At 46.2% G+C, this 17717-nt stretch overlaps 1 protein-coding gene across 3 annotated transcripts in view; it reads right to left on the reverse strand.

Moving 5' to 3' along the window:
- The window catches only part of LOC149362597 (uncharacterized), a 40532-nt gene extending 24922 nt beyond the window's left edge, over positions 1–15610 (reverse strand). For 2 of the 3 annotated variants that reach the window (XR_016288516.1, XM_089569768.1), the window contains exons 1-7: positions 15314–15610; positions 11246–11338; positions 8647–8739; positions 5684–5790; positions 4957–5018; positions 2572–2635; positions 465–532 (exon numbers count right to left, since the gene is read on the reverse strand). Coding sequence is in view for 2 of the 3 variants with exons in the window: in XM_089569768.1 (XP_089425894.1) it covers positions 465–532; positions 2572–2635; positions 4957–5018; positions 5684–5790; positions 8647–8739; positions 11246–11338; positions 15314–15520 (694 nt within the window). In the remaining variant the exon portion in view is untranslated. The remainder of the gene's footprint in view (positions 1–464; positions 533–2571; positions 2636–4956; positions 5019–5683; positions 5791–8646; positions 8740–11245; positions 11339–15313) is intronic. The other variant, XM_089569769.1, reaches the window with a different exon arrangement.
- Positions 15611–17717: the final 2107 nt, after the last annotated feature.

Raw genomic sequence — 17717 nt, forward strand, 5'->3', positions numbered from 1 at the left:
CGACGACCACTGGCGAATTGCGACAAGAAGCATCGAGGAGGATTCGCAATCCTAGATAGAAAACCTAAGAAGTTGGGAGGTCGCCAGTCGCTATAACCACAGAGGTGCATTTTTTCGGCGTGTGTGTGATGGCGTGGCGCCTTCACTACTGAGTAATGAAAATTAGGGGCCGACAAAAAGAAAAGCATCCTTGTCGCCATCATGGTTTCACATGCGCCGAATTGCTATAGATTTCTAGAACCACAGTGCAGTAAATTGATGCAACGTTGGCTAGAATGCACGTTCGTGTCTTCCATCTACAGGGCATTCAAAGCTGGCATTACAAGGGCTCTTCCACCCCTGGAAGTAGCCCTGTAGCCTCGCCTGTCCAGCGCACAGAACATAACTTTGAATACTGGTCTGGATAGCGTCACATCTCGGTCAGAGTGTCTGAATGCTTGGAAGCAGCGAAAATATTTACTTACGACCTTCCGACATCATGGCGGTAATCTCATGCAGTATGGGCCACCAGAAGATCGGCAGATCCAATGGGCTGCGGATAAGAATCGGTAATTGAACTCAAGTGAAGCCAGTGAGATGTGCGGTACAAATAAAAATGAGTGCAGCCAAACAGGTGATGAGGAGAGCAAGGCGCGACTGACAGCCTTGCTTCTACTCTTCGTTCTGTCCAGCTAGATCGTTTTATTCCCAAGCAACGCATGCGAATCTACGGTTCTCAGTGATATGTGTGCCTCCTGAAGCCTTAAAGCATCGCATGCACCCAAGGACCATGGGTAGTAAGGGATGTTTAAAGCCAACGAAAATTCGTGCAGATAACTAGCAAGCAAACCGTCCAATCACATTGCACTCGCTTGTAGAAAAGCAACGGACACTCCGGTCATACGAGAGTCAGAGCGGCACCCTACCGAAGCATTCTATATGAGCCGCTCGTATGAAATTATAGGAATGTTGGGTCCATAATATATGGAAATATATATGGAAATCTATGTCTTTTGCGCGGAGCCCATGAGCATTCAGCATAATTTCATACAATTTCCATACATTGTGCAAGGCGTCATATGGAGTCCGTAAAATTCCATACGTGGTTTCCACATAGTTCACATCGACTCTATATGCTCCATACTGGACTCCATATAGTCCCTATTGTAGCATATGAACTCATGGGACTCGTTATACGGAAACTTTCAGTTGGTGAAAAAAGGAGCATCGAGTCCAGAAAGACTTAGCCGTGGCTTTGCAGAAGCTTACGTTTTCAGTTAGCAGCAAATGCGCTCGTGCATTCCTTCGAAACATTACAATAGTTCATGGGTTGAGCAGGGAAGTTCAGAACTGCGTGCAGCAGCATAAAAAGAAAGGTTGCTCGTCCTTAGCCGCAACGAGCAGATACACTAAGTCTGTTTCATCGGCAGCAGAGGTTCAATCCACAGATGTCGATTACCGTATTATCGCTGCCCTTTTGTTCCAAATGTGCCAGCCATGAGTACACGCTACATTAGGCCTCCCCTACATCCCTGCATGTATCCTGTGTGCTACGCCTACACTACGCCGCGTCCTGCTAACGAGTACGGATAGGCCAGACAGTGGATGTTTGCTGCTTTCTGCTTGCAGTACGTCGGTAACGTTAACCACGAGAGGAAAACGGTGTGGTTCCCCGAAAGACTGCCTAAAGAGAAAATGCGCTCCAAATTTGAGTTCTAATTCAAACTTTATCAAAATGCTAAAAAAATGTATACTATAAATATATCCGTAAAGACTGCCTAAAGAGAAAATGTGATCCAAATTTGAGTTCTGATTCAAACATTATCAAAATGCTAAAAAAATGTATACTATAAATATATGCGTAAATGTCAAATTAAAAATAAATTGTTACATTACTCGGTTTTTCCCACCATTTATCCTTTTCTGCGGTATGCCCAACACGCCGAAAAATGGCTTTGTCTAGTTTTAACGCTTGATACCTATAATTTCTCCATTTTCTGCTATCTTTTAACAACCGTCCGGCCTTCTCAATAGATAGCAAACGGGTACTGAGGAACTCGTAAGCCGTGTTCGCGTATATTTCTGCCTTCGTCTATGTTCTTGTTCGGGACGAGGCTGCGTTAAGCAAACAAAGATGAGTGACTTGCTGATGTGCATGTGAGCCACGGCATTCCTTTGCCCCCAAATTCCTTTCAACTCGTTTCTAAGTATCTCGCTTGTGCACGCAGTTATCCTAACATCACGGAGTTGGTTAAGTTGGTTTAATCGCCCGGCCATTGGTCACGGCCCAAAAGTAGGAACCACGGTTCGACTCAAGCATAGTGCCTGCAAATGCTGCGTGTACGGCGGTAGTTAACACGACAACTGCCCGGATATAAGCCGAACCTAAAAGAGAAGGACAGAAACTCGCGCACACTTTTAACAGTAACAGCGCCTTCAACCGCTAAACGTCACACTCCCATTTCTGTCGCTACGCGACAAACGACTCCTGTCAGCGTCCTTATTCTGTATATTCCAACCATAGCCTCTCAGTTATCATCAACCCCGCACGGTGCCAACTGAAACGGCCGAGTATAAAATGACGCTCCTTACATGGCCTCTGCTTCCTTGGGGTCCGTCATTGACCAGATTCTCTGGTAGAAGACAGCCGGCACATCTAAAGAAGGAAAAAACAAAACAGTATGCCCCTAATTGAACAAGGCTCTTTACCGAAACTGGGCGTGGTGTTTTCTAGATGCTCTTCTTTCTTACGCCTATACCCCTTCCCAGCGATCATTTGAACAAAGGAAAAAACGAGGTGGAATTAATCGCGCTTCTTAGCAAGCATTGATGTTGTTATTAGTAGCAGCAGTATAGTATTAGCACATAGCATATAGTAGAGTAGTAGTAGTATGTAGTCGTGTTACGTAGTAGTTGCAGTATTAGCAGCAGCTGTAGCAGTAACAGTATACTGTAGTAGCAGTAGTAGCAGCAGGAGTAGTAATAGCAGCACTACTGGTAATAAAGTAGTACTCTTCCAGAAATTCAGAGCAAGCGATTCTAGTTCCCTGGGCTGTAACCATAGGTCGCTAGGCTTAGCGGCACAGGATGGGAGCAGTTCGAATTCCTGGTAATGGGTACCAACTAGAGGTAAATGGCTCGACGACAAACACAGAATGATATGAATTATTCGTGGGCTTTAATATTAAGGTCAATCGCTTAAGTTTGAAACAGACTACAGCATGTAAAGCCGCCTAAGATGAAACTAAACTGAATGGCGGCAACCTCCTTGAGGGGCAGCTGTGGAGGTTTTTGTGGTTGGTGTATTTTCATGAAACAATTACAGTGTGTTTTCTGTTCTGTCTTCATCATTTAGGGCAAGTTCGCTACCAGCACGTGGTTTCATTTCTGTGCAAACAATTTTAATGAATTTTTTTCTGACCTCAGTTTAGGCGATTTCTACGGGCAAAAATAGGTTTGCGACGTTACAGACATTGCCTGCTCTTTGACACCCGATCCGCACTGGCTGAACCAAAACATTTATTCCTGTATATGGCAATGTAAGACATCTAAGGAAGAAGTCATTGTCTGCGTCATTTCTACCGTTTAACGCGCGACCAATAGTTTTTTTTTTATACAATGATTACGAGGTCAACGCTTTTCGCAAAAGCGATAACTACGGTCACTGCAAGCTTTTTTACACCTCATTTAAAGAAGACTTCCAATAACTAGGAGAGGTAACTGCAAAAGACATAGTGCGACCATCAAGCCGAATTTTCAAAAAAACACCGAAATAGCCCTTTAAGAAAAATGCTTGCTTACACGGAACGATTGGCTCACCAACGAGTCAGGCGAAATATTTTCCGGTAAATATTCAGTTCAAAGTAAATTAAATAATTTTCTCTTTGAGAATAGACTAGTATAATTTATTATTTATAAAAGTAGGTGCGGCACATTTTTTACGGCTGCTCTTACTTGTGCATTACGAGGAGCGCAGCTTATGATTCGGATGAGTATATTGTCACCCAGCGGCGACGGCTGGCAGTCCAGAAGAGATGCGTGATGGAGTTTAACGTTCCATGGCGACTCAGGCTATGAGGCACGCCGTAGTGAAGGGCTCCGGAAATTTCGGCCACGTGGGGTTCTTTAACGTGCACTGACATCGCACAGTACACGGCCTCTAGAATTTCACCTTCATCAAAATTCGGCCACCGCGGCCGTGATCGAACCCGCGTCTTTCGGGTTAGCAACCGAGTGCCATAGCCACTGAACCATCGCGGCTACCTCTAGAAGACGAACTTTCGTCGAACTTGGAGAGACTTGTGCCCTTAAGCAAAAGAAAATCAGCGGCCATAGCAGGTGTTGATCTACGAATCGCATAATTCAAACTTATATTAATATCTACTACAGCTGTTCACCTTATTTCGGTTGATCACAGAATTCCCCTCGTCTCTTTTCTAGACTACCCGCCGTCACCGCTACGTGACAAAATTCTCAGTGAAACTACTCCCAAAATAGCCACAAAATAACCACACAAAGAATAGCCACAAAAAAAATACGCCCTAGTTACAGACTCTTGTAGGATTGCGACGGTCATATATCGGTAACTTTTTCAAACAAGAACTGCAGAACTAATCAGCTGCTATTTGATTGCCAGAAATATGGCCGTATGATCAACGCCGATTACGACGAGAAGAACCATCTGCGTGTGACAGCCATCTGTGACTTTGTTCCACGATGTGTTTATATTCATAACCAAAGGCTTGTAGCTACGGCGGTGGCTCCCGTAGCTGCTGAGCCTTTCGCTCCGCGCGCTTGCAGACGTGTCCATTGCGATGTGATATGCCTATCCTCGAACGACGTGTGCTTAGTTTCTGACGTGAATTTTCGCTCGCACAGAATAAATGTTCCGAGTTATCTATGTATGTTCCCCATCTCTACGTCATCCTTGTCATTCCCTATGGCAATATATCCACACGCGCACACGTGCAAACTCACACAACGCTCGGAGATACGTGCTGTACCGGGGTTCATTCTCCAGGGTGCTAAAGTGCATCCACCTGCAGAAGAAGAAAGCGACCTCAGGTGAGGGCTTATTGAACGAGTCTTTCAAAAGGGCTGGCCAAAGTTCACTAAAAAGTTCACAGTTCACAATGTTCACAGTTCAAGTTCACAGTTCAAAGTTCAAGTTCACAAAGTTCGCAGTACACGGGAGGCCACAAATTAAGATTAGAAATCAGAGGCACCAGAGCTGGAGTTCAAACGGAATCGAATGTTTGTGATGACATTGTAAGGACAGGTTTGGTTTATTGGGGTTTAACGTCCCAAAGGAAATCAGGCTATGAGGGACGCCGTAGTGAAGGACTCCGGAAATTTCGACCACCTGGGGTTCTTTAACGTGCACTGACATCGCAGTTACACGGGCCTCTAGAATTTCGCCTTCATCGAAATTCAGCCGCCGCGGCCGGGATCGAACCCGCGTCTTTCGGGTCAGCAGCCGAGTGCCGTAACCACTGAGCCACCGCGGCGGGGCCATTGTAAGGACAGTAGCGCATTGTAAGGACAGTAGTCACTGCTAACCGCCTACCTGAGCTTCTGAGCATAAACATGTGCACTAATAGAGCCTTGCTCTAACACCTGCCCCGCCGCCCAGATTTATTCCTTTAAACTAGCACCTGCGTGCTAGGACCGATTTCTGGTCCTTTTACATCACTCGCGTACTCACGTCAAATTGTGGGCGTAGCGATGGTCTTGCATTCCTTTGTCCCAAATTGCCTTCTTGATCAGAGAGAGATGTTCCCAGAAAGTGGCGTTCTGCGGCACAGGAATCGGCTGCAGGCAAAGAAATGAGCGAAGAAATATGCCTTTGCATCTATCCAATAATGCAATACTCATCACCCAACCTTTCTCTGCGTTATTAAAATAAAATGCTACTACGTATACTGAACACCCTTCTTCTCCGAGAGAAGGCTGTACTGATGAATGCTGTGTCAAAAAAAATTGCAAGTTTTCAACCCCGTCAGATGGTAAGAGTCCGCGACAGCAGTTATGCGAAATACGTTAGAAAGGGCTTTAAAAAGAAAGAAAAATAAAAGAGCCCTGCCCGCACCGACAGGTGCCACAACGGGCAGCGGGAATCTGTTGCACGCTTGCTATTTTGACGGCACCAGCACTGTTGAACATACTTATGACCTCGCAATGACTGTCATGGTCCGCACGTCTCACCGTAAGCCAAGACAGACTAAAATGATAATAACTAACAGTTGCTGGCCCAGACATTCGCCTGTTTTTGGTCTAAAACCACGATTACTCGCTGCCGCCCAATTGTTCAACCATCGGTCAGTCTCCCTACAGACCGCACACAGCGAAAGAACAGCTAGTATTGCGAGGATGCGCTCAAGAGACAGTGTTTATCGTTCAGCGCTCTCATGTATCTGTATCCAGCAGCCTCAGCGGTCAACATTCTCCAAACTGAGGACAAGTCGGTCTTGTCGATACTCAGGTCTCCACGAAACCCGAGTGGATGGGAACGCACGAGATACTGGATGGGTTTGTACGTGTGAAACCAATATGTTTTGTATTGAAGCACTGGCGAATAATTGTGTGTTGCTAAAAGGGCTGCTTCACATTTTTTTTTGTTCTTCATTAGCCGTTCCCGTTAGAGAAATGGCAATAATTCTCAAACTTCACAAGAAATGCATGTACAATGTGCCATGCTTTTAGAGGGCGACATTTTTGGAGGCATGGAATCAACGACGCTGCAATATAAGTCTCCTTTCTATGAAAGGTTGCCAACTTATAATAGCCGCTGTGCAAGTCGCCGCAAATAATAAGCACGAAAGCCAGCCTGTAAACGACATGAAGTTCCAGTGAATTTTGTGCAAGGCTCAGTGCCTCACCGTAGTGAATAGGCTGAAAGTCTGTTCACTACGTTTAGTGAATAGCCTAGTGAATTTCTAGTGGATAGGCTGAAATCCTTTTCACTATAAATTCAGTAATATTCACTACGATTGAGAAGGCTGCACATGGGCTGTTCGATTCGGTAGAATCTAATAGGCGCTATGCCTTGTCTATTTGCATTCCTTTCAGGTGCGCATCGCAGCGCTGTAAGCCGCTCATGTACACAGCACACAGGAGTTTTAAAAAAAATAGTTTAACTACAATAGCGAAGCTGTTGTAAAGTACTCGTAACTTCTATTTTTGCCCCTAAAAAAATGACTGATATGAGAGAGTGCACTGTGTCCGATTGGCCTGAGAGAAAGTGTGCTTTTTCGCATCCAGAGAATGTCAGTAATGCATGAATACAAAACACAGAACGTACGACACTTTGCTTAATAGTGACCCTACAATAAGCTTTCTCACTTTATGACAGGGTTTCCACAGCTCCTTCCAAACAAGGCCATTTTTGAAGCAAGACAAAAACGATATACTTACTGTGGGCAGCTGCGAAAATGAGTTGTGCATTTAGCATTTAGACACACGTAAAAGGCAGTTTGCGAGCGCAGTAAACACAAGAGGTCAGCATCCTTGTCTAGAGCGCTCGAGCGGTGCTATCCAGATAAAGAAAAAAGCAAATTTTTAAACCAGTTACAGAGTTTTCAGATCATGCTCTCTGGACAAGCGTGGTCACGTCTTTATATAAACGGGCTGACCACCACATACAAAAGTGATTCTGCTGTAGCTGTCCATGCGTTTCCACATGTTCGTAAACTAGCAGCACGTGGCTCATACACTATGAGCACTCAGGAATGCCTGTTGCTGAAGCGAATGACTGCTGTGCAGGCGCGATTTGTGCAACGCGGAAGAGAACCGCAGAATCGGGCTACGCTGCAACATAACATAATTAGCCAAAGACATTCCATGATCCGATCTGTCCAGACGGCCGGTAAGCATTCGACTTCAAATTGGGCAAACTGCTACGTATTGATATGAGCTAACCGAGAAAAAAAAATCGGCACAAGGAAAAACAGGACCAAGCCCAACTTGCTGCTCTTGTTACCCTCACATCAGGAGATTTGCGCGCAGCTTAGCTTATGCACCTGTGGACTCGAAGAAGCCTATCTAGCAATGCCACTTTGATAATTGTTCTCTAACTTGACTCCTCAGCTCGGTTCTCCTCTTAGCTCATTATGTATCGTTATTGTTGCAATAACCACATTCCGTTAGTCGTTGCTCGGAAAGTTTTAGTACCCAGGTTCACGCAATGCTCTGAATTCATTTGCCAAAGATGATGCGGTGTTGATCGGCCGCACATCGTTGACTCTTGCCCGCTACGGCTTCGGCGAAAGAAGTCTTCCACGCTACAGGCTTGCCGTCCGCTAGAGCGATTTCGAAAAGGTGACGTTTATATTTCGGCTTTTACACGTTGGCTGGTTCAAGTGGTCTTATTTGATGCTCTTAAATGTTAGGCCTAAATGTTAGGCTTAAATCTTAGGCCTAAATGCCTCCTGACTGACCAGATTACCGGTGTCGTTTTTCGTGGTTTTGCTTAGTCAGCGGAGCGCGACAAGCCAGTCTGCCGACAGAAATCGCTTGCGTAACAATTCTGTTCACCACTTCGCTTCCTGCTTTCGCTTTCAACGCATCCAGTGAGCATGGCGATGGCCGTATCTACGGCCAGCTGCCAGAAGTCGCTTAAAGCCGTAATCGCCAGCTATGGCCTCGGTTGTAAAGCAGGAAGGCGCTCACCTGATACACCAGTCTGGTGAGCGGGTACTGACCGACTTCATCGTCCGTCATGTTGCTGAACGGATACATAAACAGCAGCCGCAGTTCGTCCATCTGACAGCCGGATAGATGCGTGGAAGAAGGGTAAATCGCTTGCGCGTCGCAATTAGTCAAACGACAAAAGAAATGCTTCCAGTGAAAGCATTACGACCGAGGAAAATTCGAGCAGCAGCTGTGCAAAGGCCACCCTCTGTACATACCCCCAAGCAATTTAAATTTACGATCCGTAAATATATTTGAGACTAAAATTAAGCGACAAAAAGATCCTCGGTATCATCAGCCCGACTACGTCCACAGCAGGACAAAAGTATCTCTCAGTGATCTTCCATTCACCCTTTCCTCTGCCAGCTGCAGCCGCCTTACCCCCCGTAAACTTAATGTCATACCTCTGCCTGTTCTGTCGCCCACCGCTACGTCTGCCTACTCTTGGAATCCACTCCGTTTCCCTTAACGATCATCGGTTATCTTGCATTCGCGCTGTGCATATCCCTTTGTGTTGCAAGACGGTGCGGACAGGGCAATTGTTTTTCTTTAGCCCAATCTAACCTCTGTACATATGCTGTCCATGTTCATGTCCTTTTCTTCATTTCAAATAGGTATCATTAACTTACGTTTGTTCCGGAGACGCACTCTGCTCGCTTCCTGTCTCTTAACCTCACACGCGTAACTTTTCTTCCGATGGCTCGATGCGCTGTTCTGAATTCGGTTTCAAGCATTTCATTAGCCTGCAAGTTTCTTTCGTTAGCCTTCTAACTAGTGATCTTCTAAAAACTCGGTTTCTTCATATGAAAGCATGATGGACGGCGTGTTCATGAATTGGACCACGTTCTTTGTTGACAAATGCAATGAATCAGTCATGCGCTGCGATTACCACGGCAGTATCATCATCAGAAAAATTGCTAGTTGAAAATAGAAAATTCAGTCGTTTTTATCCCTAGTTCTTGACAGTCCAAACATGTAACAAAGAAATAACCACGAATAGTTTGTCTCTTCCTGCCCGACAACCTTCTGCATTGGTATATTCTGCCCCTTATCATATGGGACGCTACGGTAGCTCTGTGGCCCCTATTATTCTCGAACACATTTATATATGTATTTTCGGCATCCCTGTTACGCAATGCCTGCATGACAGCCGAAGTTTCGGCTGAATCGAATGCTTTGTCGCAATCCTGAAGGCTCTATTAGAGGTTGGTTATGATGGAGGCAATTTTCTGTGACCGGATAATGAACCGAATATGCTCTATTATCAGGTTCCGTTTGGGAAAGCTAACCGGTTTCCTTAGTTGACTTAGTATAAGGTTCCTCTGATTCAATGGTTAATGTGCTAGGCTGCTGGCCCGAAAGGCTCTGGTTTGATCTCGACAGCGCCAGTCGCATTTCGATGGAAGAGAAATGCTAGAGGCCCGGCACTGTGCGGCGTCAGTGCACGTTAAAGACCCCAAGCGGTCGAAATTATCCGGAGCCCTCCACCGCGTAGTTCCTTATAGCCTGAGTCGTTATGGTACGTTGAACCTCATAAATCAATCAAACCATCCAAAATTGCTTTTATTTCATTAGCGGTTACTTATTAAAAAATTCAGGGGGGCACTTTGTTGACCTAAAGTGCGGTGAGGCGAAAGCCTTTAGTGCGGTGTTGCTGCTTGTGTCACTAATGTGTGGTTAAGATGTTAATTAAGTATAGAATTGTTTGTGAATATTAAATGCTGGAGACACTAGAGGGCGTTTGGGAGGCATCCGCCTGATTCGACGCCTTTCTGCAAACACTCTCCAGCGTCCTAGACAAGAACTGCAGCCATTAGCGTAGCCATTAGCGCGCTCGTCTGCGGAACGGAAGCATGGTGGTTTGAATAGCATCGTGCACAAAGATTTTTTTTTCTGGTCTGACTAGAAAAGCGTGATATCTCTGCTGACAACCTTCTCTCGACAACGATGAGGCATTGAAGGCTCTCGCATTAATACGTTGTGAGCAACGAACAGTAATGTGGTCGGTATCGGCCGTGGTGGCCGCATTTCGGTGGAGTCGAAATGCAAAAGCAATCGAGTGCTGCCTGGCGTCCGTGCACACTGAAGAACCGCAGGTGTTCGAAATTTATCTCCAGGCCATCCACTAAGGGGCATCCATAGCCCACGTACAGCATCGAGACGTTCAACCACACATGCTACTACTACAGTGTACGCCCGTATCCTACGTAGCTTCTCGTGACTGGTGGCGATAAGGGCTTGCCTAGCCTATTTTAAGCGGGATTTCGCTTGGTGCTTCCTTTGCAGCGCACAAGCGAGATGTGAATACGCAACATTAGATTCGTTGAGTTGACTAAGGCTAACATTCAAGCAAGAAAATGAATGCCTTAGCACATAAGGGCGGAAACATTCGAAAGCACATGGAATTAAGAGAGGAAGCGTCGGGCATTGCGGTGGTTTAACATCACTAATGATAAATTTGCTGTCGCAAATGTGTTCGATTCATACTTCCAGGGAAGGAGGAGCAGGCGTTATGCAGGGTTAATGCGTGACTCAGAGAAGATATTATACTGTCCAAAGAGGAAATCGTTCCACTCACCCTGTGGACCATGTATTCTTGGAGATCGGGGCCTGCGAAGGTAGCGTTACGCATGAACATCTTGGAGTACTCATGAAACTTGGCGTACAGCTCCTACGAGTGCGGGAAGAAAAGAGAGGCAGGGGAAAGGGAGTGGTGAGCTGATATGAACAGGCGCAAAGCGTGTGCACGGGCAACCACAGCGATTGTCAAATACTCATTAGAATCCAATTTTAATGCTATAGCATAAGAGGCCCCATGGATCCAAAATGGGATGTCGGCCATAAAATTGGCATATCGGCTGGAGAAAGCGACGTCACAAAACCAGATCATTCGCATTGGCTGGAGGGAAGTGACATCACCAAACCGGATCATTCCCATTGGCTGGAGAAAAATGACGTCACCGGACGGAAGCATTACCATTTGCTGGAAGGTAGTGACGACGGCAAACCGGGAGGGACGTCACTTTTCATAAAAGCAATAACAGTTGATGTTATCGCATTCTCAACACAAAGTACTTAGGTGTACCTCTAGTTTTTTTTAAGTCAACGTATGTTACCTCAGGACTACAGAGTGTTTTTAATGTGTGTTTTACTATTGCGATAAACGAGGAAACTACTCCCTATCAATTATTTTGCTCTAATTTTTTTTTTTCTCAAAGGTTTGGCATATGGCTGCGATTTAGTCTTTTGTTTGCACCACTGCAAATACGCGTACTTAACAACAGAAGTAAACCCGCTCCAAGATCCAGAACAAATGAAACACGACCAGGGCAATCAAAACCTGAATAGGAGAAAGCCAAGGTATTAAAACAGATGCCTGCGTGGTCAAGTGCGACGACCGGTTCTCAAAAGTACTTGAGAATTCCGTTCGTATTTATGAAGTCATTATACTTGAATTTCATTTTCCTAGCCGCCATCATGGCGGCTCGGTTACTTTTAACGCGATAGCGTTAAGGAACTTGTGAGGTCGAAAAGCCGGCGTCGTCGTCGCCACAGGGCTGCCGCGGCTCCGTCGCATCGTTCGTGCCTGAAAAATTTCAGGAGCACAAGCGGTGGAGGCCTTGCGCAGCTGCTCCGTAAACGAGAGAAACCGGCACCCCGTCCCGTCCCCACGCGATGCAACGCAGCTTAATTTTAAACGCAAATTAGTTTTAAATTATCTAGTTTTGTGGCCTCAACCAGGGTGAGCCTCGCCGCGGTGGCTCAGTGGTTACTGCGCTCGGCTGCTGACCCGAAAGACGCGGGTTCGATCCCGCGGCCGCGGCGGCCGAATTTCGATGGCGAAATTCTAGAGGCCCGTGTACTGTGCGATGTCAGTGCGCGTTAAAGAACCTCAGGTGGTAGAAATTTCCGGAGCCCTTCACTACGGCGTCCCTCATAGCCCGAGTCGCTTTGGGATGTTAAACCCCAATAAACCAAAGCAACCAGGGTGATTTCTACGGGCAACCTTCCGTTAGTAACGTTACGGCAGTTACGAGCAACACTCCCGTCTATATGTACTCTGCCATTGCTGTAGAAGAAAAAAACTACACCTTGTTTTTTTATCATTTCAGACAAATAATAATCAAAGCTATTCGCGAGGGAAAACTTTTTTGGCTATGCAGCAGAGGCTGGGCAGGAAAGAGAGACAGGCATTTGTCCCCGTGCCTTGGAGGAGTGGGCTGCTCAGCCCTAGCGACCCCCCTCCAACCTGCCCCTTTGAACTCTCCGCAACCCTAACCCGAACGACAAAGAGAAAACACCCACAACGGCACGGAGGCCAAGGCCCGTCTCTCTCTCTTTCCTGCCTAGGCTCTTCTGCATTGCCAAGAAAAACTGTCCCCGAGTATATCCCATGCAGCGTGTCCTATTTTCTAGTTCCTTGCACCTTGCAGTCGCTGCTGTGAAGATTCAACGCCCACTCCAGAGGATTCGTGACAGTGTCCGTGACATCATTTTTTGGTCTATCCTGACGCCATACTTTTATAGAAACCCAGTTTCGGTTTCAGTTTCCTCGTTCTTGCTGTTTAATAATTATTTCGAAGAAGTATCAATCTGATCTAAGCTGGGCAAGTCCGATAAATGCAACGTATTAGTCAGCTCGAAATGTTCAAAGATCATCCGGAGTTACCCTGGGCAGCATGCCTATTGAACACCCTCAGACCTCGCGTCACTGTACCTCTCTCTCATAACCGCATTCAGTTTCATTTGCACGCAACTCGTATGCGCGCATTTCAAAGGATGCAGTGGCCCAGTTATAGTTCGTAGACGACCGACACTAAGGAGGAAGGAAAAGGTAGGAGAGGCTATTGTGACGTCATTTTATGTGAAACCGGAAGCACAGTCTACAAGTACACTATACCGGAAGAGAAGGGATCCGAGCAGCATGCCATTCTGCGCGGGAAAGTTATCCTCATTCTCTTTCATCCTATTTCCTGTTTACATGTAGGCTTCCTGTGCGTGCGCATTTCAGTGCAGCGGCATACGAACTCTGCCGCCGATAAGCACTACAGTTTTCTACGCACCATCAACTGCAACGCCGTGGCCACAATTACGATATAACTATCGTAATTGTAGATATCGTATCGTAATTGACGGTATAAACCGGCGGCCGTACTCCCATGACTGCCAGCTCCAAGCTATTTCTCACTGTGGTCACAGTTACGGTAACGCGTGTTGACATCCTGCTGTTACTTTGCGTAGCGAATGCAGGACATACAACCAGGCAACATCAAGCGTTTTATATCGCGTGATCCTAAGAGGTACGTACCATGCTGGCCGCTATAACCATGAAACTGAAAATCGTTGACAGGTTCTAGCAAAGTTTTCAAGAGCACGGAGTTCACAATTACAAAAAAAAAGATATTTATTTTAAACAGACGGACCAATTTCAACGCTTGTTGAGGCAGTCCGAACGACAAAACAGAGCGGTAGTACAACTCATGGGTGCATAGTATGCACCTTAAACACGAATATGTCTACACTGGTGTAAAAAGGGAGTAATCTGTGCACTAGCGTGCTCTCTTTTATATAAAGGAGTGCACTAGACGACACCTTACTCTCTTTTTAGTCCTCTCTGTTTAGAGTGTACGGACTCTAATGCGAAAGCGCCGTAAGCACAGCATCTGTACATTCTTTCCAGCCGCTGTTGCAGCCATTAATTACGACAGAGTTTCTTGATAGCCTGCCGCTCTGGGGTGGAAAAAATGCATGGTGTACTAATGTGGCAACATCGAACATTTTAGATCATGTGATCAGCTAACAGGTACCATGGTGGACGCTCCAAATTTTCAATTATTAATATCCGGGTGACCAGCTCGGAAATAAAAAAATATTCCCTTTCAACACGAAGCAGTTAGTTGTCGATTTTGATCCTGCTTTGGTGCAAGCAATCTTGGGGTTACCAGAAAAACGCCGAAAAGGATTAGCACTACCCGCTTACCGCGTTTTGCCTCGTTGCAAAGCAGTAAAAGGTAAGAAGAGGTTGTACCAATCTGACTCGGCGCCGTAATGGCAGCGAATTGAATTAGCAGCAACGCTTGGCGTCTAGCTTTAACAAGCGCTGAAAGCTTCTTGAACAGATCTTTCGGTATGCCTGAGTCCGCCGTGGTGGCTCAGTGGTTATGGTGCTCGACTGCTGACCCGGAAGACGCGGGTTCGATCCCGGCCGCGACGGTTGAATTTCTATGGAGGAGAAATTCTAGAGGCCCGTGTGCTGTGCGATGCCAGTGCACGGTAGAGAACCCCAGGTGGTCGAAATTTCCGGAGCCCTTCACTACGGCGTCTCTCATAGCCTGAGTCGCTTTGGGACGTTAAACCCCATAAGCCAAACATTCCTGAGTCCCCTGATATTGAAAATGGTCAATTTCAGTTTTATGTTAATTATGACATCAGGGTAAGACCACAGGTCACGAAATCTGAAAAGATCGCTGTTGCAGGATCAGTACGCCATTGATTCTGTCTGCATAAGAGCGGTAAGCTGTTAAGAGGAGTTCCATAATGGCTTCCACAACGGGGGGAGCGGCTCCAAAAAATATGACGTAACCGCCTCCCATGAGTTCCTTCCTTCCCCCATGGTACCGAGGCACACTACGCCAAGCGCGCTCACCCTGCCCCTGGCGGCTGCGTCGTCGGTGTGCAGCATGGCCCGCACCCGGTCGAAGGCGAACGGCCGCACCTCGGTGTCGAACAGCGTCAGGCAGCGCCGCTCGGTGTGGGCCTTGCCGAGAATTCCGCCCATCAGGGCCAGCACGGCGGTGGCCGACGGCTCGATGCCCGTCGCGAGAGCGATGCGAGCAGCCAGGTGGAGCCACATGTGAAGGCGCTGCGTGTTGTATCTCCGGCCTATATTACTGCACAGACACGTGATCACTCATGCAACCGACCCGCAAGATGTTTTTGAAGCGAAAAGCTCCACTAGGCTCGTCAACACCGCGCTTCGCGTGAGCCACCCCTTGGCGCCGCCGCGGCGCGCTACGTCGCCACTTCTCCTCGCCACCGGTTTACCCCCCGCCGCTGCCGCGCGGTCGCCGCCGCCGTCGCAAGAGGAGAGGGCATAGAGTAACATAAAAGTAAAGAGCGGACACTCGGGCCCTTTCGCGGCCGAGTTCGGCGCTTCCCCGTTTCCGCCAGATGGCACTCAACGTGCAAATAAAAAAAAAAAGAAAAAGAGTATGGTCTTGGCATATCTTGGCTTGCAGTGACGTGCGCTGCGCGCCTACGGCCGCAGTTACGTCAGCAACAGCGGCGTTTTTTAAGTGCGTCAAGCCAACGGGCAAGCACGTCCAGGCGGCAGTGAGCGACGGACCGACGGTGTGAGCGGCTGTATTTTTTTGCGGCGTCTGCAAGCTTCGTGGGCACGTCCGTTTTGTGTACTGCTGTGGTGCTGCGACGGTTGTTTCTTGGTAAGACCGCAGTTCGCTATTCTTGCTGTACTGTCTGCACGTAAATATTCCTCTATGTGTCTCGCTGGGGGGCATAGCCCTAAATACGCATATTTCGAACAAGAAATAGCGCATAACTGTAGCATTCGGCGCGAGGGCCGTTTGTTTTATTTACTAAAGCTGCACACGGCGGCTTCAGGAGATGTGAATTCAACTATGATATCGCCTTTGTGTGAATTTGGTTAGCTACGCGTAGCATGCGTTGTGAGGAATTGTGTATTTTGTATTTTTGTTAGTGTTCATTAGGTTTATCTCAACGCAGGAATTTGCCGATATGCAAAATTGTGGCTTTTCTATGTTCTCAGGCCATGCCACCGGGAAGTGGGGCTACGGCAGGTACTGCTGTGTCACGTGGTGCGGCAACAATGAAAAAACTCGAAGGAAGCCAGGCACAAAATTCTTCTGTTTGCCACGAGACAGCAGGTATACATTTTAATTGTTTAATGTTGCCACTTGTTTTCAACGTAAGCTGAATTTCTGTGGAGACGTCAGTCTGTGCACACATGTGTTATATTTCTTTTCATTTACTTTCAGTTCTACTCGTCGAAAGCATCCACATTCAGTTAGTTTAAAATACCGTTGTAAACTTCAAGCGTAGCCGTATTTATTTTTGACGCTGCACATCTTGCAAGTACACCCATCACGTCTGATAGCTGAAACATCGTCTTGGGACAACTACTGCCTGCTAATATTTTCTACCGATCCAGTGCTGTTTTGGTCAAAATCACCCTTGGTGTCACCTTCTGCCATGTGTTGTGCGTAAATCTAGACATTCTGATCTGTACTTGTTCTGTGAGACATTTTTTGTTACCTATCCTTAGTGCATTTATGTAACCTGCTTCCCAGACATCAACAATTTCATGTGTTTATGTACATATATTCACTACACTGTCTTTTTTTGTCCCAACTTTTTCTAATGCACCCGCACTCTTTTCTGCTATGCCCGCTGGCCTTGAAGGTAATTAAATGGAAAAAAAAATGTCTCCTGCTCATCCATGTGTAGCATTCTGATAGGCATCATTACAAGCTATAAATCACAGATTAAAGAACGGTGTGTCTATTCGTTTAAGCACGTGAAAACTTGTAGATTAATTTATCAAGGTGGTGTTCCTCACTTTTCGTAATTGTCATAACTGAACATTTTTGGCAGATATATATATATATATATATATATATGCCAAAAATGTTATATATATATATATCTGCCAAAAATGTTCAGTTATGACCATTACGAAAAGTGAGGAACACCACCTTGATAAATTAATCTACAAGTTTTCACGTGCTTAAAGGAATAGACACACCGTTCTTTGATCTGTTATTTATAGCTTGTAATGATGCTTATCAGAATGCTACACATGGATGAGCAGGAGACATTTTTTTTTCATTTAATTACCTTCAAGGCCAGCGGGCATAGCAGAAAAGAGTGTGTATATATATATATATATATATATATATATATATATATATATATATATATATATAATATGTGTGTGTGTGTGTGCCTCTTTTCATGAACTGTAAAATATGGCTTGGTTATGCCATCCTGCGTGAGCAAAAGCTTCATGCCAA

This window comes from Amblyomma mixtum, chromosome 2 (genome assembly GCF_055824585.1).
Source record: "Amblyomma mixtum isolate Tamu chromosome 2, ASM5582458v1, whole genome shotgun sequence".
Lineage (NCBI taxonomy): Eukaryota > Metazoa > Arthropoda > Arachnida > Ixodida > Ixodidae > Amblyomma > Amblyomma mixtum.